The following is a 23,570-nucleotide window of genomic DNA, read 5'->3' as shown; positions in this document are numbered from 1 at the left end:
CCCCCCCCCCCCCCCCCAAAAAAAAAATGGTTACTGCGGACAAACATTTCATGTAATATTGACCCATTTCAAAATTTGCAAGAATCCAGTGCAAACTAACTTATTTAACATGCCACTAAACACGTACGTTCTTTTTCGCCCACTCACAGTTTCACATACAAGTATGTTTGTGCATCATTAATAGACATTTACATTTCCAACAGATCCCACAATTACAAATACTGCAATAGGTAAACTGGTGACAATACTTAACATGGTGCGTGTCCTCTATACATGGCCTTGTCACTGAAAATCCCAACAGTACACTACCTGCCTGAAATGGTCATTTTGTTTGTAGTTTTTACTTTATTTATAAAAAAACAAAAAAACAAAACACACACACACAAACCTCAGAAGCTAAAGCCATTGAAACATTGCCAGTGTACATAAGCCCTTTTGCCGCCTTCATTATGAAGACCACTAATAATTGCGCTGCTTCAAGGGAAGCAGCACATAGGTTAAGTGTACTTTACACAAACTAGAAGTTTTCAATTTACTGCCAAGGCAGAAACTTTTTGAAGACTTTATTGAAATCTTTGTAAAGTCAAAACTACAAAAAAGTCATCTGACAATCTTTAAAATAAAACACTACCGCCACTACGCTCATTTGATCCCTAACGTAGGTGATTTTGACAAAGGTATGTAGAAATCAAAACAATGAAAAGGTGTTTTTTTTTTTTTTTACAATATAAAACAGGTGATGGCTTTACAGATGGAAGGTAGACATCATGGATACACACGCATTCACAAAAAAATATATTTAAATCAGAAATGCTTTCTTGTGTCTTTACAGGTTTGCTTGGGCACATAAAACTGCAATTCCAATTTTTCAAATGAAAGAAACAATGTCAGTGTTTGCTTTTCTTTGACTTCTTATGGGATCGATGTGGAGATTTGGACTGGGATCTGGATTTTTTGACAGATTTTTTAGGTGTCTTGGAACGAGATCTTCGAGATCTCTTGGGTGTCCTAGATGCTGAAGGTGACCTAAATTATCGTAGGTGAAAAACAAAAAAGGAAAAAAAAAATGTTAATTTGTTTTGAAATCCATTTTTAAACTCAAAGAATCAGACTGAGGCGATGCATCGTATCTTTTGACAACTATCAATAGTCAAGCCTGTGCATCATTTTTGTGTAAAGCGTTTTAAGCAAAGGAAAGCTTTTATTTTTTATTAAATTTGGAATAGGCAAGTATTTTTGCATTAAGTTGCAGAGCTTCTCTGCCTTAATCAGGGCATAGCTGCAATATATATTAAGAAATTGAATACTGCCTGTAAGGGCTACCTGTAAGCAAGGACATATTTTAGGTAACAGAACCTTAAGTTACTTCTATTCCAATCAGGACATTGAGCAAATTAGAAAATGACAAATAGACCAGCATTTAAAAACGCAAATGAGGAGCAAATAGGAATGGAATAAAATGAAAAATCAGGCAAAATGTATTTGTGGCAAATAACTTTCCATCCATCCCGCTCGGCAAGAGTGCCGTACACCCAAAATATTTCACCTGCGCGCAGGGAAACCAGGCAAAAATTGGCCAAAAGAAAATCAGCCAAGACAGGGAATTGTGTAACGCATCTGCTGTGTTGGGAAAACAACATTTATTATTCTACTGCAATTAAGAGCATTTTACTTCCAAAGCCAACTGGTGTTATAATAAGGAACAGCTTTATCCCTCCAGATCCAAAGAAGGAAAGCATGCTGAAAACAGAATTAGTCTGGTGTGACAAGATGTCTATAAATGGTACCAGGTAGAGCAATACAGTTTCTTTTTTTGTTTTAAATATATACTCAGCCATTACCTTTTAGAGGATTTTCTACTCGTCTCTCTTGGCGAGTCTTTATGAGAAGATCTGGAACGAGCACCGTCTTTTACATGGGACCTTTCTGAGCGTTCGGACCGTGGAGACGGAGATTTCCCTCTTCTACTGCTGCTCCGAGCTGGACTGGGAGATGCACTATGCCTTCGTTTCCTGAAAATAAAGATGATAAGCAAATATTTAATCTACTTGAGATCATGTTTGCACATATGCCAGATCAATACACACGTAGGGTTGTTTGAGAATTGTTACCAAAAATCAGACTTTGGGAAAGTGCTTGATTTTTTAACTAGTTCTAAAACCTGTTCATGAAAGTAACAAATCTAAAAGTCATTCCAAAAAAGAAACAGTAGGGAACACACACTTAAAATAAAAAAAACATAGATTCAACATGTTATATTTAAAAAACCATAAACACATGCTTTCTCAAATAGACTTACAGCCTTTTGATTTGTCTTAAAGTTCTCTCTAATCCAAAACAAATCGAAAAAGGAAATTAGATACAAGAGCTATATAATGGGTTCTGGGTTAAGCTACTTCAAAGTAACACAGTTCTTATCAGAACCTAGAGGATACCACAGGGACCAGATGGAAAAGCAGCATTTTCTTCCGATAAAGCCACTGGCATTCCATGGTTGCAAATAGATTCGGATTTCATTCCCTAGTGAAAGCTTTTAAGAATCACTATCCTGTTTTGAGTGTTTCTGAAAAGAGATCTCTGTATTGTTCTTACGAGGTGCAGAATCTATATAAAAAAAATCAATATTATCACACTCCACAACTGATGAGATAAGGGAGAAAAAGCCAGAAAGAGAGAATGAGAATCCACGCCAACATGTTCCTGAACGTTGGCCTTTACAAGGTCCCTCTGAGACATTCTGTAGCACGATTCTGAAGTTTCAAGGAGAACTGTACTGTTCATTACTGAGCTAAAATACACCAAGGTGGTGATGTCAAGATCAACACTGAGACCCAAGCTGTATAAAAAGCACAAAATAATGCATGCTGTAAGTGTTGATAAGGTTTCTGCTTTAAACCTCATATCAGTGCCAAGTAAAAGTTGAGATATAAGGACATTGCCAGAAGTTATACAATGCTAACATTCTTTAAGCAGCATGCTATTTGATATACTGATATGTGCATTTGTGATGCAAACTACTGAACTTGGCAACATTATGGTGAGAAACATTACAGTTAATTCAAGTGGTTGAGAATTAACCCTTTGCGGTCCTACATCATCAAAAAGACGTCGTTTTTCTCCGAAAAAAAGCAGAGAAAACCATTCAATGGCTGAGTGGGAGCGACAGGAGCCGAGACAAGCCGAAAAAAACAAAAAAAAGGGGCGTATCTCATGATTAGTCATACTTGCCCCTGGGATCAGATACGGGCGGCCATAAGGAAACAAGCTGCCTGTGACTGCATCAGCGCTCAGAGAATATCACAGACGTTTGCAGAGCTTTTTTCAGATGTTATAGTAATAAAATAATGACTTGTGGAAAAAAAAATTTAAAACGGCGCGTCTAAAATTAACTGCGCGTGTGAAAATAAACTGGACCTGACGCGCCTGACACGCACTTAATAAATGGACTGCAGAGGGTTAAAAGCAGCAAACCTTTCTTTCCTGGTTGGTGTGGATTCATCTTTTTCCTTTTTTTCTTTAGCACGAGATTCTGATTTTTCCTTATCCTTTCGCTCCTTTTCCCTTTCCATCTCTTTTTCCTTTTCCTGAAATTAGCAAAAATTATGAATAGATACATGTTCAAAAGAAGTTTAAAACTATGCATTTAACTAAAAAAAACACATTCTGTAATATCAGATATAAAGCAAACCTGCAAGCTCATTTCAAACAGTTAGTGCCCCCTTGTGGTTAAAAGTTAATTAAATGCAACCATTATGTGGAATGTCTCTTAGATGTGTGTGGGCTGTGAGGAGATAATATCATCTGCTATATGAGAGATATAGATAGACAGATATATAGAGAGATATAGAGTGAACAAATAACACAAACATTTGATACATATTTCATTTATTTATTAAAGAAAGTTATGACACACCCAATGCCCCCGTGTGAAAAAGTAATCGCCCCCTTAGACTCAATAACTGGTTACGCCACCTTTAGCAGCTTTTTCACACCTGAAGATTGCATGTTTGATTACCTTGCACACCAAACAAATGAAAGAAGCACCAAACTTTGGTGTCATTTTTTCTCTCAAGACTCCCTCTATATACTACTACAAACCACAAAAAAATCTGACCAAATACAATGTGAAAAATGTGCAAAAATGTAGAAAATCAGACAGGGGGCAAATACTTTTACGGCACTGTATATTTATATCTATCTATCTAGCTATCTATATCTATCTAAAAATTATTTCCATTACACGAGAGTAGATGTTAAAACTTCATGCTGATTTGAACTCGGCTCTCGCCAAGATAAGCACCAACTAAGACGTAGCTTTACAGTAAACTAATGTGATCCATATGAGTCTCCATCCATTTACGTTTCCTTCCATATGATGATGTAGATATCCTTCTGTCTGGTGTTAATGGCTGAAGTGTAATGCTGGCTCCAGGGATCAGCTTATTTTGCCTCCCTGGCGCATCAGCACACACAACGGCTGCGATGCTGGCTCCGGGGATCAACCAAAGTGCGGCCTCCCCAGCGCATCAGCATGACAACCGTCTGGATTGAGCTAAGTAGGGTACATCTCTGGGGTTTTCAAGTGGGCACCTTCCATCCTCAGTGTTTCGTCGACTAGCCCACGACACCTCAAGAGGGCTCGACGGTGATTCTGGCGTCCCAGCATCACCCCCCTCCGTCCCCCACTCAACTCAGCCCAGCTTACTTACCTGTCCCCAGCCAGAATCTTTCCGTCTCAACCACAGCCAGTTGCTGCTCCTCTCTGCTGCTTCAGATAAGTTCTTCACTGTGCGACGCAACTCTTGGCAACTGAATCCGACGTCTCTGAGAAACCGGGTTGTAGAGTGTGCCACAAATCCTCGACAACCCACTTCCACTGGGTAAACCCGAACTCTCCATCCTCGCTGTTCCGCTTCAGTGGCTAGTTGAGCATACCGCAGTTTCTTCCTCTCATACGCCTCATCTACAGCATCCTCCCATGGCACTGTTAACTCTACCAGGTGAACAAGGCGTGCTGATCCAGACCACAAGACAATATCTGGTCGAAGGTTAGTGGTGGCAATCTCAGGTGGAAAAATAAGCCGTTGACCAACATCTGCCAGCATATTCCAGTCTCTAGCAGCTTCCAGTTGTCCTGGGCGAGGATTGGTTTTAACACCTTTTCTTGGTGGTTGCTCTCCTGGGCGGAGGAATGTTGTCTTTTGTGTGTAATGTTTTGATGGAACAGGTGGCAACTTATTGGTCATGTTACGCTTGTCTTCCAATGCTAAGGCCAAACATCGCAGCACCTGGTCATGGCGCCAAGTAAACCGTCCTTGGCTAAGAGCCACCTTACATCCTGTCAAAATGTGCCTTAATGTTGCAGGTGATGAACACAAAGGACATGAGGGATCCTCTCCTACCCAGAGGTTTAGGTTCTGTGGTGATGGGAGAACATCATATGTTGACCTGATGAGGAAACTGATCCTGCTCTGTTCCATTGACCATAGGTCTTGCCAACCAATCTTGCGTTGTTCCACACTCTCCCATCTCATCCATTCTCCCTGTTTGGCCTGGGAAATGGCCTTTATACACCTCATCCTCTCCTCCTGCTTTGCACCTCGTTGACTACCAGCTTCCTTCTTTGAGTTGGGGCCGCCTTGTGCCATGTAGGAGGAGTTGAACTGAAACCAAGACCCCCTCTTCCATGCTGAACTTGCCCCATGATATCACCAATTCGAAGGGCAGCCTTTGCATCTTCCACAGCTTTCTTTGCCGCCCACTTTCTTCCAGTTTTCAACACAGGTGCTGCCTCCCTTACGCATTTATCGCGTGACTCTACTAATGTCATTTCCAGTCTGACCTATATCTATACCTCTATATATCTATAGAGACAGAGAGAGACAAAGAGAGAGACAGACAGACAGAGACAGACAGAGAGCGAGAGACAGAGAGAGAGACATGGGTGCAGATGGACTGGACATGTGAGAGTGATCCATAGACTAACTGAAATGCCCCCCAATTATTTGTTTTGAACTAGTCATTTTAATACTAGCAAGTCATTATTCAGTTATTTTAACAAACCCTTTGTAATAGTTTGTCCCGATACTGTTCCGCTTGCTCCTGAATACTCTGTCCTGACTTCTTGGGCCTTTTCCCCGATTCCAACTCATCTTGAAATTTTATAACTTTTAGCTGTAAATAGAAATTAATACAATAAAACTGAATTTGTTAAATCCGGGTTGGGCAAATTAACATGCAGTTAATGCATTAAATTTGTCATCATGATCAATTAAATTAACTATTAATCATTTCCGTAGTGTTAAATTAATATTACAATTGAGACATTTACTTAGGAAAAAAGAACAAAGCAAATAAATGTTAAATCAATACAACATTGATTTAACATCTCATCTGCAGGATGGAGCACAAGGAGGTTAAGTGACTTGCTCAGGGTCACACAGTGAGTCAGTCAGTGGCAGAGGTGGGTTTGAACCGGTGACCTTCTGGTTACAAGCCCTGGACCACTGGACCACACTGCCTCCCAAGTAAAGTTCGGCGATCACAAGTACAAGCTTAACAGAAATCATACTAAACTGTCCAAAATGTTTATAAACTAAAACAAATTAACATAATATTAAAATCTGGATAAACATCAGGCCAACAGAAACACCTTTTATTACGAGGTGCAGCATTTCAGTATCTTAGGTTTTACTGCATATGCCATGATTTGAAAGCGCAGCATTACCTGAGAGCATATTAAATTGCTTTACATAACCGAGAATGCTTACCGATCAAATTTTTTATTTTTTTATTTTTTACAGAAAATGTTGATGAGTTGACAGATCCAACTGATGGCGAACTTCTTCACATTACGCAACCATCAAACAATATGGTGTAAAATGAAAACCAGACACAGTATTTATACAAACCTTTCTGATCCTACTTCCTGAGAGTTGTGGCTACCACTGACATTTTTACAGTTTGGTAGATCACTAATTTACACTTATGGAGACATTTCTAAAGAAACTAGGTAATCGTAGAATGTATTTCATCATAGAGTAAAAACATTATTCTCTTAATAATCATCAGATTCTCAGCTGTTTAGAAAGATATAATATGGTGGACATTTGTCCTGATACACAAGCCGAAAGTCACATTGTCAGTCGGACCTCAAACAGGTTGAATGTTCACTGGAGTGGAAGGGTTAAATTAACTGGGGTCCCATTAGTAATTAATTCACAATTAACTACATAACTAATTTAATTGAAGGTTTTCTATTAATTTTAATTAATATAGTAATAATTAAAAATGAACCAACCCTGATTAGAATACACCTGGTCCCTGACCTTACCTCTATTTCTCTAAGTTTGGCCCGCTTCTCTGCACTCATTTCGGAGAACTTTGTAGACGATTTTGATTCAGAGGATTCATCCTTAATAGGGTTTGAGTAGGCCTGTTGGTCTTCTGAACGAGAACTTCGAGTGTCCTCTTCATCTTCACTTCCCTCGTCTTCCCTTCTTTCAAAAGATAAGAGAAACAAATCCATGCATTTTTGTCCACTTCTGCATTGTAACAGAAATCCATTTGGATTACTATATTCAGGCATACAAAATAACTGTTGCATATGGTTGGGGTTCATTCAAGTAAGGAACACAGCTGTGAAATATTTATGAAAATAGGCCACAGACCAAAGCAGCCCTGTGCATCTGGTACACGGATCCTTACAAACTGAATTTACCTGCACCAGATTGTTCACAATAAGTGAAACTGGAGGAATTATAGAACTCTTAAGAACATCAATTAATGTGTCTAGTGATACTTGTGAAACAGCAACTAATTTACATACTTCTCTTCTTTGGATTCTTCTGTCTGATCCAAGTCTTCCCATTTTGAGGTGGTAATAGCTGCAGAACAAAGAAATAAAAATCAGCAATTAATTAATTAATTAGACAATCCCTCTGAAGGTAAGTTTAAAAAAATGTCTAGCAAACAGATATTTGGCTTATTATTTTTAAGCAAAGTGCGATCATAGATACTCTTACCCTGTGCTTCAAGTTCAGATTCATCCACCGCTTCCCATTTGGAAGGAGCCATTTTAAACGCTGGCTTTTTGGACTGGTGAAGTAGTTCCACTAGTAAGAAGAAATACATTACATTATAAGTAAAATAGTGCAACTAAGAGTAAAAAGATGCCTCTTGAACCGACCAATTTGTCTGCTGCAAAGGACGTAACCTTTTCAATTTCTTGCTGCAAGCCACTGTATTTGGAAGCTGCCATTAAGACGTTATTGGCTGCCCTCCTCTAAAGTCCCACTAACAAACCCTTCAAAGGAAATACAGAATACACTCACAAGGAACACCATCCAAGTAATCATCAGCCAACTTTATTGGAACCCCATCTAAATCATCAATGGGTGTTCCATCAAGGGGCGCTCCATCAATAGGCGCTCCATCAATAGGCGCTCCATCAATAGGCGCTCCATCAATGGGCATCCCATCAACATCATCCAGTGGGGCACCATCAAGTTCTTCCTCGATTGGAGCTCCATCGATGTCTCCAACTGGTGCTGGCTAATAAAAAGAGAAAGGTAATCGAATTACACAATTAGTCACGTAAGGGGGAGGGGGTGGGTTGATTACACATCCCTGCTTAGCTGAATTAAATTTTTTCCTTCCAAATGAAATAACCACTCTTTCCCTCATTAATGCATTACCTGTACAAGGACAATCGGAACTGAAGCTGGAGCAAGAGATGGAGGAGGTAGCGAGGCTTCTTTTTCTACAGCAAGATTCACCAATCCAAGGAATATGTTCTGGAGTTTGATCAGAAAAGGCTCAGGATAAACAGTCCAATCCTCCCACGCTCTGAAGCAGGACATTACCCTTTGCTATTTGAAAAATCAAACAATAGAAGAGATTAGAATGATGAAAGTCTGCACAAGCTAAAGATTTAACACTAGAACCGCGACGGCAGTCATTTTGACGGTTTTCACTTTTAAAATTTAAATTACTCTGCATGTGTGAAAGATATGCGGTTGTCCGTTCTTGACTTTTCCTAAATACATGTATTACATACCCAGACGGCATTTGAAAGGCAGGATCACAAAAATAAAAAAAAGTTATGATCCCCGACTGCCTTTTACAATACATGTTTTTATTTTGAATATAACCCACAATATTGTATTTTTATATACAAGCCGGTTATCTCTACTGGACCTGGCAGCCATCAATTCTTTCATTTCGATCAGAAAACTGCAAAGCACCAGCAGCTCAACCTGGATTCTGTGCTGCACCGAGTGACACACACACACGAGAAAATGCTTTGTATGTGGCAAGTTAGAAAATAAACCCTTTTATGTTTAATTGTTCATTCAAATACAGCGTTTCGGCTGTGCAGATGTTTGATATAATGTGCTTGAAAAAAAACTTAAGTTGTAACCGACAGTTTGTCTCTCAGTTTAATATTGATGTTGTTTAAAAAGTAACCGTCATAATGACTGCGGGCAGCAGTTTTAGGTATGAGTATAACCGCAGCGGTTTTAGTTTTAATCAAACAGACCAAATCTGAAATTAGTTCAGAGCATACTTGTATTTGATTTGGCTCGTTTTCTTTTTTATGTGCAGTACAGCACCTTTCATGAATGCATTATACACAGAAAGTCACAAGCTTCCCCAAGCTGTCCTGTCAGATCACAATAACCACCAATCATGACTGACCTGGATTTAAACACCACTAGGAGTAGAAAGGCATGATATGATAAATAAACAGTGAGCAATTTTTTCAATGAACTCATCTAGTTGATAACCACACAGTTATTACAGGAATTATTACAGGAAACACTCGCTCATTAACACCAGCAACAGAGCGGGACCACAGCACAAGCTGTCAAACAAAGGAATTCCACAACGAGCAACACAAAACTTTAGAACTCTGGCAGGAAAAAAATGCTCACCAGAGATTAAATACCGCATGGGGTAGTGTGTGAAATGAGAATGTAATGCCCACCCTCGGGGTATTCTCAATTTACTAATCCATCACCAAATGCTTTTTTTTTTTTTTAAACATTTAAAAATGGTAATCAAAGGCAAAAGTATACACCCATTCAAGGTAGTGCTGAGACAAATAGATGTTACATATTCAAATAGACATTGCTTGTTTGACATGCTAAACTAATGATGTTTTAAAATTAAAAGCACAGGTACCAAAACATTAATAATAGAATGAGGGAAAAAAATATTACCTTGAAATGTTCTGATTGTAAGTGGCCCTGTATTGACCTGTATGTGGCATTGAGGTCTGAAAATATCTGGCATAGTTTGGATTCAAAGCTGCAAGCAAACAGAGAAAACCTCAGTATGACAACCTTTAAATGCAGATAAACAACTTACAAATAGAGTTTACTTACTATTTCCTGTAATATGAAGCATTGGCGACTTTAGCGGAAGAGTTGTACAACACATCCGATACCAAATACAACCGTGCAATCTGAAAATGAAACGCATGTATACCATTTTAAACGTAACAGGAATTGTGGCCTTTAGATAAATAAATTGCTGCAATGCATAAACTGTGTGTGTGTTGTTCTCTTTTTTACTGTACCAAAAACAGCCCTAAGTGGCACGTGCCATAACCATAACCTTGATACTGATACAACGTAACAACTTGTCCTCAGGAATGTCAAAACTAAGTTAACATAACTGAAAATGCTGTTCTGAAAAGGATCTCTTAAATAAATAACCCCTCAAATTCATTATTAAGAAAGCCCTCACCTTTTTTGGCAGTGGAGTCTTCAGGATAGACAAAGACTCTGCAATACATTCCACTATTTCTTCAGCAGCTTCCGCATGATTTAGACAGAATACCATGGCTTCCCCAATATCATTTTTCCGAGGCGTCAGTCCACGCAAAACCTCCTCTAATTTGTCCCTTTGCCTAAATAATTGAAAATCAAAAAAAGAAGTGACCCTTTATGTTAACCCACAGAAGAGTTAAGTTAATGAAATCCTTACTGTGTCTGTGAATTAGTTCTATTGATCTCAATTTATGAAGATAATGCTTTACGGCACAGATCAACTGAACTGAAATGTGATTAATAACTCCATGACAAGATTTCTGTGCATGCAGTCTTTTGTAGTTCTAGTGTATACATTCACCAGTATTAGTTAAACACTTATGTAAACCAAAAAGACATACTCTTCTTTTAACGACCCTTTCTTGCTGGGTTCCTCCTCTATTTCTGTTTCCTGCTCGTCCTCCACTGTGCCATGCAGGTACGGATTTAATGGAGGTGGTTGCCACATTGATCCATTCTTAAACATTCGAAATTCTTCGGTTCTCCATTTAGTTGGAGAATCTCCCTGGGAGAATCAGATTAAAATCAAGGAATTGTGATATACATCCTTAAAAATTAAGCTATTAAAACATGAAGCTTTACATCTACATTTAAAGAACTACCTGTAAAATGGAATAGAGCTTCCATCTGTAGTAAACGTGGGCTGGACTCTGATTCTCAAAAAGAAACCTGTTGAGAGAAGTTAAATACATTTCTGTTTTTTGCACTGCAAGCATTAGAGCCTGAAAACACTAGGCCAAGGACTGGCCTAATAAAATACATTACTATACCATACACCACAACACATACCTGAACATGGAGTTGTTTATCTCTCTGTTCATGATCATAGCTTCAAACATAGGTCCTTCACGCACCACAAACTCGATCATTCGATGGATCAGAGAAAGTAAATTCCTATAAAAAAAACACAGTTAAAGCAAACTGATTCAGAATCTTAAGTTTGCATTTAAGAAACACCCATCTTTATGTTTCTATCAGGCTAATGTAATCACCTTGGCCGTCCTCTAAATTTAAGCTTTCCATTCAATTTGGCAGACAATACCAATTGCTAGACCTGAATATGACACAGCTTTAAAATACAACTTCAATTGCATACAACACTGAGACAGTGTTTAAACATGTTCTATAAATACTGGAAAGAAATATGCAACAGTGAGTAAAACATGTTACTAAATAACTGCATTACTTAAAAAGAAGAGAGGCGGCCAAGATGCTGCTCGATATTAAACATTTGACTCCAAATTCCAAAAACTAAAGAAATCAATTAGAACAGAGAGAAATGGGGTGCACTAAGGACTATGCATGTTAAGGTAAATGTGCAAATTTACTGGAAACTGCAAAAACTACATTTAAGACCAGTTAAACATTTAATATGTTGTTAATTTAAACCCCATCACTAAACTACCTTACAATTAGAGATGCACAAGTCAATTATTCAGTATGAGCTCTCCATAGCAAGTAAGTGATAACACCCAGGGCTAAACTGGAGAAACAGCTGCTTGATCCAATGCCGACTGCTGTTCTTTCTAAGCGTATGCCTACCAGCAATCAACACAAATTCATGCAGCCATTTCTTCAATTGGAGTGGTAAGTTAGCCCAATCAACACCTCACTTGGGTGTAATTACTTGCTAATCAATTTGCACATCTCTACTTGCAATACACATGTCTGTACAGTAATCAAACTGTTGCACAATGGTAGGTCGGGTGGTGACCTCCCCATTTTGAATGTCTTCTTTTTTTAATCTTTTAAATGAGAAAGTTCAGATTCAACAGAATTGTATATTATTTTATTATATACTTCTGCTAAGAAATAAATAATTTATTGACTATGGAATAGAAGCATGCCTCGTCAGGCAGTACAAGAAGATTAAAATTGCTATCTTGTTGAAAAAAACAAAAGTAACTATTACTCAATTGTTTGTGAAAAGTCTACTCTATCTTACTAAAAGGCACTGTGAAAATGTATAATTTCTACACATTACTAGAGAATAAATAGCACACATATTCAGTGCTTTTTTTCAGAGAAATTTAAACAGACACTGCTTCGTGACCTTAAATTCTGTAAAAGCTGTGTCACTCTGTAATTCTGTAACAAACATTTAAATAACCAAAGCAGTATAGCATTGTTGGCCTGAATAGGCTAAATTTAGAAACAAGCCCCAGCAGCTTTTTCTTTCTTTTTATAAATTTGACCACACAGTCTTATATAAATGCATGGCAATGAATACATGGTGACAAATAAAGGATATCATCTAGACCATAAAAGTGATGTGTATTTAAGAGTAATTTGGAGAATGCATAAATTAGCCTAAAGTGGCCAACAAAACAACAAATGATGCATTTTATTTAAAAACACAAATCACATTTATTGGAGCCGATCGTACCAATGTCAGGTAAAAATCTGTATACTTTCCCAATCCATCCCAGGACGTTTTTCTGGTCCCCCGCTGCTGCAGACAGTTCAACTTGTGCTGCTCACCAAGGCCAATGTCAAAGGTCATACAGAATAAGGGGATTGGAATCATCTTGCTGCATGGCAAGTTTGTTTTACCATGCTTGGCTGACAGAGGCCAGGAGGGTTTCAGTTGGGATGAGCAATAGCATTTGTAGGCGTTTCTTTCCTGTCAGTTCTTTAATACTACACAGGAACATTACCTTTTATTTTTACTCTACTAAGAGTACAAGGACAATCATTACTTTATTTTAAATTACAGAGCTTTATTATCTATTTTACTTCTCACTGCGCTCCGATGTCATTAAGGATTCTACCTTTAAACATCTCGAGTTAGTTTACTACTAATAATGTTTTAGAAAAAAAAAAAAAAAACACAATTAAGTCACACTGAACAGGTGGCAAGGTTGTATCATTTACCCTAATCTTGTTTCACGCAACGATGGTCGGGATGTGGTTTTGGTACATTTTTATAAACGTTTAAATGCTATGCAAGTGTCAGCACTTAAACCATAGCTACATACACACATTATTTATATTACATTATGCTGTATATTGACAGCCCTGATTAGTATTTTCTAAGCAAAGAAACCCTAAATAAGCAAATAACGTTTGAACATCGTAAAGACTACAAAGTTGACACTTGATTCAAATTATTGATGAGTTAATTTATGGCGTTAGTTGATTAACCAGTAGATTCATCCATACACTTCATACATTTTTTTTTTAATATAACGATCTTATAGCACCTGTCCTGCATGTAATACTAAAAAAATTAGTAGACTATATTAAAAAAAAAATAAAGCCCAATGTGAATTTGTTCTTTTTAAAAGCATTTGTATTATTTGTATCTTAGTAAATGTCTCTCTTTGTATTTGTTCTGCACTACCTGTGCTGGCCCTGTGGGCACAAAGTGAATAAAATAAGACAAAAATGTATATTATATCAAAAGAACAAAACAAAGCCAATAATAATAATAATAATAATAATAATAATAATAATAATAATAATAATACACAGCTGCATATGTTACAGAATCTATGAAATGCAGATTCCAATGCATTGTTATATATATAATAACGCTACTGTTCAGGGATCTGTGCCACAAACGGGAAATCCATATATATATCCATATATATATATATATATGGATTTATTTATATATTTTTTTTAATGTCCCCATCTGTTAACAAATTACATAGATAAAAGGACATCTTTTTTAAACAAACAATTTGCGTAAAAGTGTACTGTTAAATTAAAGCCTATACATAATTTATTTACACGTATGCGTTCTTTGAATCGCATTATACATATTAACAGGGATGTAAGGACTAAAATGTCAGCTGAAGCGTTCTGTTTATTATGGATGTTTGCATTTTTTTTTTTTAAACTCCATCCACAGTAATTTCTGAATGTTTTCATTTCAAATGAAAAAGCACTGAACATGTTTTTGTGGTACAGCAATTTTGTTTGGCATAATTATTTACATACCATGGTTCTCTCATCCGGTTCCTCAAAATACTTCTGAAACATGGCTTCGCTTCGTTCCTTTGTTTATAGATGCCATTTTATTAAAAACAAATATATAACAAACTTCAGAAAAAAATGCTTGTCATTAACTTTATTACACCGTGGAACTGCTACCACACCACACTTTCTAGAGCAGAAAAAAGTGTGCACCAATGAAGCGCCAGACTGACCAAGAATAAAACCCGCCCCAGTGTCAATCTTTCTGTTGCACCAATTAGAAAAGCTACCTGGAGGCAATTGCCAAACCCCTTCCTTTTTATAATATCCGCCTTTAATGTGGCAGCACAGCAGTCGCATACGCGACAGACTGCTGTATATGACGATAAATTACTAAAATGAATACATTAAAAAATGTGCGTTTGGTGAAATTTGTGAAAAGGTGACCGGTTATACGTCTAGCATATTATTCAACGTTTAACCACTTCTTTGGAGTTTATATGTTTAAACTTTTAAAATCCCCATCCTTAAACGATGGCTGTACATAGATTTATCTTTTCATATTTGGCATGCAAGTACCAGTGTATTTGTGCAGTTCTCAAAGAAGGAACTACGGCTTCGGAAATGCACCAAGCTCCTCTACCAGGAACATCATGCCAAATGAATACTTTGAGACATGTAAAAAATAAAAATGTGTAGATGGCCTTGCTTGCTTTATGATAAAGTTGTCAAACTTTCAAAAGGATAAGATCCATCTTTCCTCTCTACAGGAAAAAGATAAGCAGTCTGTGTGTTTCAAATGACAATTTATATACTACCTCCATATGTTGGTACAAAATAAAATACATAAAAAAGCTATTTTTTGTAAATCTAAAGCAGTAGTGTTAGTGTTTTAAATTCATTTTGACTGCTAGCTCATCTTGTCTTCAAGTTAGCCAAGTGACAGAAGCACATGTGAAAACAATTTTACTGAAGCGGTTGTAGCTTCAGCTGGTTTAGTATTGGAGGAGGGTATTGTGTACTGTTTATGAATGTTGTCGCTCAGTTTACAGCAGGTAGTTTACAGGTTTATAAAAAAAAAAAGAAAAAGAAAGTGTCATCATGACAGCCAGAGTTGCCATTAAAGGAAACAAATGAGACTAAGGTCTGCTTTCTGATAGAATTCAAGGATAATCTATGGAAACATGTAGCAAACAGATAAAGAAGTATGTTAGTATAAACACGATAAGACCAATTAAAGTGTTAAAGTAGAATCCGCATACAGCAACTTACTCATTTTATTAGTACGTATATTTTTAGACTGGGGAATCTACTGTATTTTAACAAATTGATATGTAAAAAAAACTATTGCTCACCCAAACCACCTTCCAGTAGCATGCAATTTCCAATTGGTTTTTTTTGGTTTGTTTTTTAAACTTTAGTGAAAATGGGATATTTTCTACATTTTATATCAATTAAAAAAAGAAAAACATGTACCTTTCTGTTGGGATAACCACTTTGACTATGGCTTGCGACAGAGTCTGTATATGAAGTCACATCAGATAATAAACATAGAATATGTGAGTATTGTTAACAAGCAACAAGCAAAATATAAAAACGCATTTAAAAAAACTGCATAACTTTCCTTTACTGCTGTCAGTTATAACACTTTGCAATTAAACTGTCTTAGAGCTAAATAAAAATACGCTTTTATGTACGTTTAACTACCTGCATTTGAATTACGAATGACTTAAAGTATATATACCAAAATTCTGTATAAGATGATAACTGAAGAAGTTGCAATGGAATATAATACACAGCTTTGTAAAAACAAGATTTTTCTCCCCAGCAAATTGGTTACTGATCAAAATGCTATTATATCCATCGAAAACTACTTCAGCACAAACTTTACATATCAATCTGTTTCACCGGTAATTAATATTTTCTATGGAAACATTTGTAATATTAAACTGATGCAGCTTACTTTATATACATTAATACATTTAAGTGTATCCTATAACAATTTACTCATCCAAGCATCCCATTTCTATCTATTAAAAACAAATAAATAGACAAACTATAATGGTCTAACTTTCTCTCATACTTACCATTCTATTATATAGATAAACTATTCAGCAGATCAAATAATCTGATTCATTTAATTCCAATTAAAAAGCCAGAGAAGTTAACTCAGCTGGCATTTTCTTTGCCGCCCCCACAATATTTTTGACTATATTAATCACAGAAAATGCAGTGTACAGTAAAGTTTAGTTTGAAATCTAAGAATTTCTGAATAGAATGCATAAAGAGATCAAAGAAGTGTTCTTAAATGAAAAAAAGTGTACAAAAAAAATCCCTTTTGCAAATTTTGTTTTCCTGTCTCGGGATATGTTTTTGCTTTAATAGAAATTGAACACGTGCCTAAGACTATAAAGGCCTGATGTATAAAAGTATATAATTTTCAATTTTAACTCTTGTTGAATTACCTTATCAAACTCCTCTTTGCTTTTGGGTGGGGCCAACATAGCAGCATTGGGGTTCTTCAACCTCTCCCTTGGCTGTGCGTTAAAGGGCAGCCCCGAAGGAGGTGGTGGGAGAGTGTGCTCCATCATCGAGGGCGGAATGTATATTGGGTGAGGTGGGATAGGTACAGCTTTACCCCATCCCAATTTCATTTCAAAAGACACAATCACCTTTCCTGTAAAGAAAGGTCCAACTTTATTTCAAAGTACTTTAGTAAATGTAATTAAAATACCTATAATGCTTGTTTCATCCCAAAAGTATATGTATTCAAATACGACTTAATCCTGGCATTACCATCGAATTCTGAAACAAGTCATTAAACACCAAATAAAACAGGCTTAAATACAAGTAGCCATAATGTATTAAAATGCAGCGATAATTGCTTTTCAAATACATTGTTATGGTTCAGTTAAGCCGGGGCTTGTTTATAACTGTTTCAGCTCTTAAAGAGTTGGAGATTTCAAATTAACTATACAATTGTATAAGTAACTTGAAATCTGCAACTTTTTAGGGGCTGAGAACAATTAAAAAGGTCTAATTAAGCAAATTAGTTAAATTAAGGGTTTAGCTAAGTAATTAAGAGTTCAATCTTATATTAGAAATAAAAAATAAATACCGGCAAGCCTTACCGTTTAAATGTTTTAATGCTCTTTCTGCATCTCTTCTGTTCATGAACGCAACAAAACCACAGTTCCTTTCTCTGGCTCTTTCTTCATCAGTTCGTGGCCACATGATTTTTACACTGGCTAAAGGACCAAAACGACCAAACTCCTGACAAAGCATTTCTTCGTTCATCTACACAATGTAAAAAAAATAAAGACAACTTGGCAACTATACTAAAAGTTTAAATTTGGCTTTTCTCATTATTTATGGGCCTGTAAACATTTAACTACCAGAATGCAAACCCTGAATATATAAGACCCTGTCCACACTACATAACCGATCTCGAGAACCGTTCTAATTAATCCAGCTCAAAGCATCCACACTAAAGTACCGTTTCACGTTTAGTCGGGCTTAATATGTCCACACACTATTAGAATAGTTTGGCTACAGTTCCTAGCAGTGCAATGAACAGTGGAAATTAATTGGATAGTATCCCACCATGCCCTGTATTTTATTTTAAAATAATGTGTTATGCCTCTTATTAATAGAGGTGTATATAGCTAAAAATAAATAAAACAAGTATTTTGGAAAAAGTAAAAGCGAACACACTCAAGCAGGGCTTAAAGTTTTCCTTTAAACAAATTGAGACGATTCTGTTTTCATAATTAAACACAGAAAAAAGCTGGTAATTACAAAACAATCTTTGTTTTTACCTTCATATCTTGCCTGTGCCTAATTCCGGTCCCCCTAATTTTATTTCAAAACAGAGCTGACAAATTACGTGAATTGTTCATCACGATCCTACTTTTAACTCGCATTTCATTTTTGCATCACCTAATTTAACATTGTGCTTTTGTTATTTTCCCCATTAATTTAACATAGATGTCCTGACAGTTTTGTCAGTTAAGCATAAAAATGAATACCCACTGCGGAGTGTACACTGATAGCAAGTCCTTCAGGCGTCAGTATTTCTCCAAACATACCACAATGCATTTTGGGATATTGGAGGATAGACAAATTTAGCACGGTATTACAGCGTCAACACTTCTGATAAACCGCACTACCTGATGTGATCTAATTAGAACAGGACCGAGGTGGTCTCGAATCCAGTTCTCGAGTACGGTATTAAACGCTGTGTAATGTGGACGCAAACTGTATTTAACACTTTTAAGCTGGTTTAAAGGCAACTAATACTGTTTAAAGGCATAGTGTGGACAGGGCCTAAATGTTCCCAATTTAAGATGTGTGGAACGGTCTTCAAAACATTGACGCTGGAAATGTTAGTGCTCTAAGATAAGTGCTTAAAAAACAAGAGGAAAACATGCATTCAAGTCTACAACAAGTCTATGCATTATCCAGTTACCTGAGGATTTATATTTCCAAGATATAAATTAGTTGTAGAGGGGTCTCCTACATCATGAGAACCAGGTGCAGACTCGTCAAGCACTAGATAAAATAATTTAAATAAAATAAAAAAAGTAATTTTTAGAGCTTATCGTTTTAGGTATCCAAAATGTAAAAAGTAAGAATGGCTCAAAGAAATTCAAATTAATTACCACTGGATGGACGGTTTCTTCTTGAAGAACCATCCGCTAAAAGCATCAAAAAAGGCAATGTAAATTGTATTTACACTTGGAACAGTATTTACACCGCAGCACTATAGGCAAAGCCAACTGATGGAGATGCCTCATCATAAAACACACACACATTAAGAAAACAAATTATTTCTTACAAGAAGGTCGCTGAGAGTCCATGTCCGATGAGAGAGGCTCAAATCTACTGATCCGTCCCTTCATCTTATGTCGCTCATCTCGCTCTTCTTGAATTCTAGTTTTAATTAATAAAACTAAATGTAAATATTTTATTTGTTTTAAATACAGAAATAATCTTTTAAAACATATTTGCAAAAAACTTACTGTTTTAATTCTTCTTTAAAGAGCTCCAAATTACTCTTCTTTTTCTCCTTTTCTGCTTTCTTAGCCTATGAAAATAAATCAGCAAGTAGGGTTAACTGCATTGATAATTAAAACAGGCTAACCCTGACCCTTATCTTAACCCTAAGCCAATGGGGTAATTTATTATTTTTTTATGCTGAGGTTATTTCTATCCAAGGTTTGTATTATTGAGGTTTACAAGCTCTTATAAAATGCGATGCTGAACATTTGTAACAGCTGAAGAAAACTATTGGCAGCAAAGGGCTCCTTCTAAATCACTTACAGCCTTTTTATCTACTGAAAAGAAATGCTGTTTTTCTGATGGTGCAAAGCTTTTTGCTTCTGAAAATCGAGTTTGTGGTCGGTACAGCTTTCCTTTCTTCTCATCTGCTTCAGCTTCTTCTGCAAAATAAGAAAAAAAAAGCCAGACAGACTTAAAAGCTGCTTCACATACGGGCAATTGTTCTGCAAACATCCCATTTAGGGATTGTATTACAGTCAAACAGAAAACTGGACTTCTAATACTGTGTATTTAGTATCAAATCTAGGCCTGACATTATTTTACCACCCCCATCAAAAAAATAAATAAATAAATAAATAAATTGAATCCACCAACAGTGCAATAATAAACAGTGCCCTTTTTTTCTTAACCATGCAGGAATGTTAGAAATTAATTAATGCTGCCAGAGGGTAGAGAGTGTTTTTGGAAGACCAAAATGTTGTCTGGCAAACTATTATATTTTGTAAATCTGCAAATGATTAATGTCTTGTATCTTTGGCACTACTCTGTGAAATGACAAACTGCTTGAAACTAGAATACAAGTTTTCCTTCCTCCCCAGCAATAATTATCCAAGCTTATCTGGCAACAAACAGTCCTAAGAAAATGTGGGGGGAAAAATAAAACTGTTTTAAAATATTTATTATAACTATCTGCTCTTTGGGTAGAAAGTAAACATTAAAATTACATCGGATGACGATAGCATAATATCATCTCCTGCAAGATCATTACTGCCCAAAATAGTATACAACATCCAAATAAAGCCTTTTGAAAATACCCAAATATTGTGCATTTTCTTTACCAGCCTCTTGTTTTAGTTTCAATTACTTGTTTCATGGAGCAGTGTCAGAGATACAACACAGTTTTTTGCACAAAATTCTTTGTATACCAAAAATGTGGCATCATTACCTTTGGATGCATAGGCAATCCCTCCTCTTACAAAAGCCTTTACTTTGTTTGCATCTCCGCCTTCAAATGCAGCAAGGAATTCCTCATAGATCTCTGCGGCTGCTCTCTCATCCTCCTTTGAGATAAATAAACAGCCTAAATACAGATAGGCCTACAACATGCTCGCCATGATGGAACCGTGTTTCGTTCCTTGTTTTTAAAAATGTAATTTTATTCTTAAAAATCAGGTTTTAATACTTCTGGATTCAGACATGTACAGAACGTAATTCAGAATCAGCATAAGATCAAACTGACTCATTTTAATTAGACTCTTACCTTCTTTTTAATGTCATCTTGTTCTTTTTTACTTAGGGTCCTCTTTCCCACAGCTATTTTGCCAATGCTGAAGGACTTTAACTTGCTCTCCAACAGAGCCTGCAGCAGAAACAAATAAAAGTGAGCAAATGCCAACTCAAAAACAATGTAGCAAAGAACACCTTTTCTGTTTCCTGGATTTTCCTGTAGGATACATAACAGTTACAAATCATGGGCAGCTGTAATGACTGATGAAGACAAGTAGTCTACACACTTTACTACAAGCTACAGAGTAGGTATAAGTTTCCAACCACTTCAGGAAGAATAAGGTGAAGGCAGTTTAAGCTAAGAGCATTAAAATGATGTGCAGAAAGCTGGTATAGATTGAAGAAAAGGCAATACTCCACACTTCTAACAATGGAAATTATAACTTTTATTTTGTATTTTTAAAACATCCAGTAGAAATTGTCAGTGTAATTTTGCGCATTCTTGCTTCAATTTAGGTACTACGATTTAAGAAAAAATTGGCCCAGCAGTCATACCCACATTCAAACTGTAACTGTTAATATTACCAATCAATTATTTGCCAACCACCACCATCAACGAGGCAGGTTGTAAAGGCTGTGTCATTTATACAAATTCGATGTCAAATCAAAAGCAGTTACACTATTACCACTACTATTGCCATCCACAAATATCAGGGAGCAGCTACCATACAAACTTCTAGAACACATGCAGTTTCCTGACCAGGTCAAAGCAAGCTAAGCTTTATTGTTGTCAACAGCTGACTTATGGTCATTTTCCACACACACACAATAAACTCGCACATACGAACTTAACAACAATATGTTGGGGAAAAAAATATTTATCCAAGTAGAACAAAACAAACATAAAAGTATGGGCCATGAACGCTCGGCCATTTCTGTACGACCGCACAATGCTCACAGGGGACTCAAATAAACCAGGCCACTAAACCATAAAACAATATACAATGAAGTCAATGTCATTATGACAAGCGCAATATAATCAGCACCCATGCCTCGCTTGAGAGTATATAAATGAAATATTCTCATTTGGATTAATTTACCTTAGCGCTGACTTTCTGCGCACTAGCAGGCGTTTTGTCAGCCATCTTGATTCTTCCTCTGCCTTAGTCGAGTACCGAATGTTCGATCACAAGCGGGACAGCGTGAAGAGGCTTCAGTTAATCTACTGCAGAAGAGTGGATGCGTACCACAGCCACAGCGTATTGTGAAATGGAGGCAGTTCCAAAGGTGCTGTTTTGATTTCGACCACTAATCCTCGAAAAAAAAAATCACTGACATAGACAGGCGTTAAAAAATAGAAGAATATATGAGAACTATCGATTTTCCAACCCTTACGTACCGGCCCTCATACTGACCGGTTGGACGAGTTAGGTATAATGATTGACAGTACAGTATATGCAAGAGGGAGGTACATGTATACATTAAATTAATGTCATTTGTAGTATTAGTGATGTTTAGCAAATAGCATTCAGCTCAATCTGAAACAATTTCCCGTTCCAACCAAATAAAGACGCCTGGCTTTATAATACGACGAGAGCAATTGGCAGCCATGGGCTCAGCATAGCAGTAGTTTTCCATCACTGTATGCATGATTAATTGTATAATGCTGTACAATTAATTGCAGTTCCAGCTTTTACCACAGGAGGGCTCACTGATATGTAAAACACTAGTGCGAAAAGATGGTTTTATGGTGTCAGTACAAATTTATTAAATTAGTACATAATTGTATTATTTGATCAAATTAAAGGAGTGTTTTAGCATTATGAGCATGAATAGTCTTTGTTTAGTGTGTTGAAGATCTTTTGGCTCTCGGCTTGTTTTGTTTTTTTTAATACTTTTGACTTACTGGTATGTCTTCTTTAGGCATCAGCATTTTTTAAATATAATTTTACCTAGAATTTATGATTGATTGTTTGAAGTTGTCTGATAAGTATGATGATTTAAAAGACTGCCCTTAAGGTATATTCGGTGCCAGATAAAGTCACATAATTCTACCCACAACTGTCAGTGAATACTTTTTTTTAAAATGCAGATAACCTTATAACCTTAATCAGAGATGTTATAAAGTTCAGAATACATATTCAATAACCTTCTCAGTCTACCAGAAAATATGACTATTTCATTAACAATAATATTCTAAATGATGCAGTATATAGTCCAACCATTTACAGACTAAAATAGGGCCTTCCTTGGTTATTCAGACCATATTTTTAAAGTAGTATTAATTTTTTTATTAAGCAGTTGGTT

The 23,570-nt window shown here is 36.4% G+C and overlaps 1 protein-coding gene across 6 annotated transcripts; it reads right to left on the bottom strand.

Moving 5' to 3' along the window:
- Positions 1-690: 690 nt before the first annotated feature.
- Positions 691-22,622, bottom strand: LOC117423130 (U2 snRNP-associated SURP motif-containing protein-like). 6 transcript variants are annotated; one of them, XM_034038584.3, is made up of 26 exons: positions 22,364-22,622; positions 21,298-21,396; positions 20,983-21,097; positions 20,079-20,197; positions 19,778-19,842; positions 19,594-19,688; positions 19,418-19,453; positions 19,225-19,307; positions 17,888-18,053; positions 17,222-17,433; positions 16,233-16,276; positions 11,625-11,729; positions 11,438-11,504; positions 11,177-11,340; positions 10,753-10,915; positions 10,389-10,468; positions 10,224-10,311; positions 8,697-8,870; positions 8,334-8,553; positions 8,025-8,114; positions 7,829-7,886; positions 7,334-7,496; positions 6,064-6,174; positions 3,472-3,584; positions 1,842-2,012; positions 691-1,026 (listed from the first exon to the last, which is right to left on the bottom strand). In XM_034038584.3, the coding sequence occupies exons 1-26, from the start codon at positions 22,406-22,408 to the stop codon at positions 888-890; spliced, it is 2,985 nt and encodes a 994-aa protein (XP_033894475.2). In that variant the 5' UTR covers positions 22,409-22,622; the 3' UTR covers positions 691-887. The 6 variants fall into 6 exon arrangements, with proteins under 6 accessions (XP_033894475.2, XP_033894474.2, XP_033894473.2 ...); XM_034038583.3 differs by having other exon boundaries at positions 7,334-7,499; positions 19,597-19,688; XM_034038582.3 differs by having other exon boundaries at positions 7,334-7,499; positions 22,364-22,621.
- Between the last annotated feature and the right edge of the window lie 948 nt (positions 22,623-23,570).

The sequence above is a fragment of the Acipenser ruthenus genome, chromosome 17 (genome assembly GCF_902713425.1).
Source record: "Acipenser ruthenus chromosome 17, fAciRut3.2 maternal haplotype, whole genome shotgun sequence".
NCBI classification, from domain to species: Eukaryota; Metazoa; Chordata; class Actinopteri; order Acipenseriformes; family Acipenseridae; genus Acipenser; species Acipenser ruthenus.
This window is presented reverse-complemented; position numbering and strand designations above follow the sequence as displayed.

Bases quoted from the DNA above. Each gene is read 5' to 3' on its own strand.
- LOC117423130 (XM_034038582.3), bottom strand. From the start codon at position 22,408: ATGGCTGACAAAACGCCTGCTAGTGCGCAGAAAGTCAGCGCTAAG. The intron at 11,505-11,624 runs GTATGTGTTGTG...TTCTCTCAACAG, and splicing joins ATAAACAACTCCATGTTCAG to GTTTCTTTTTGAGAATCAGA. The intron at 7,887-8,024 runs GTAAGAGTATCT...TTTGTTCTGCAG, and splicing joins ATCTGAACTTGAAGCACAGG to CTATTACCACCTCAAAATGG.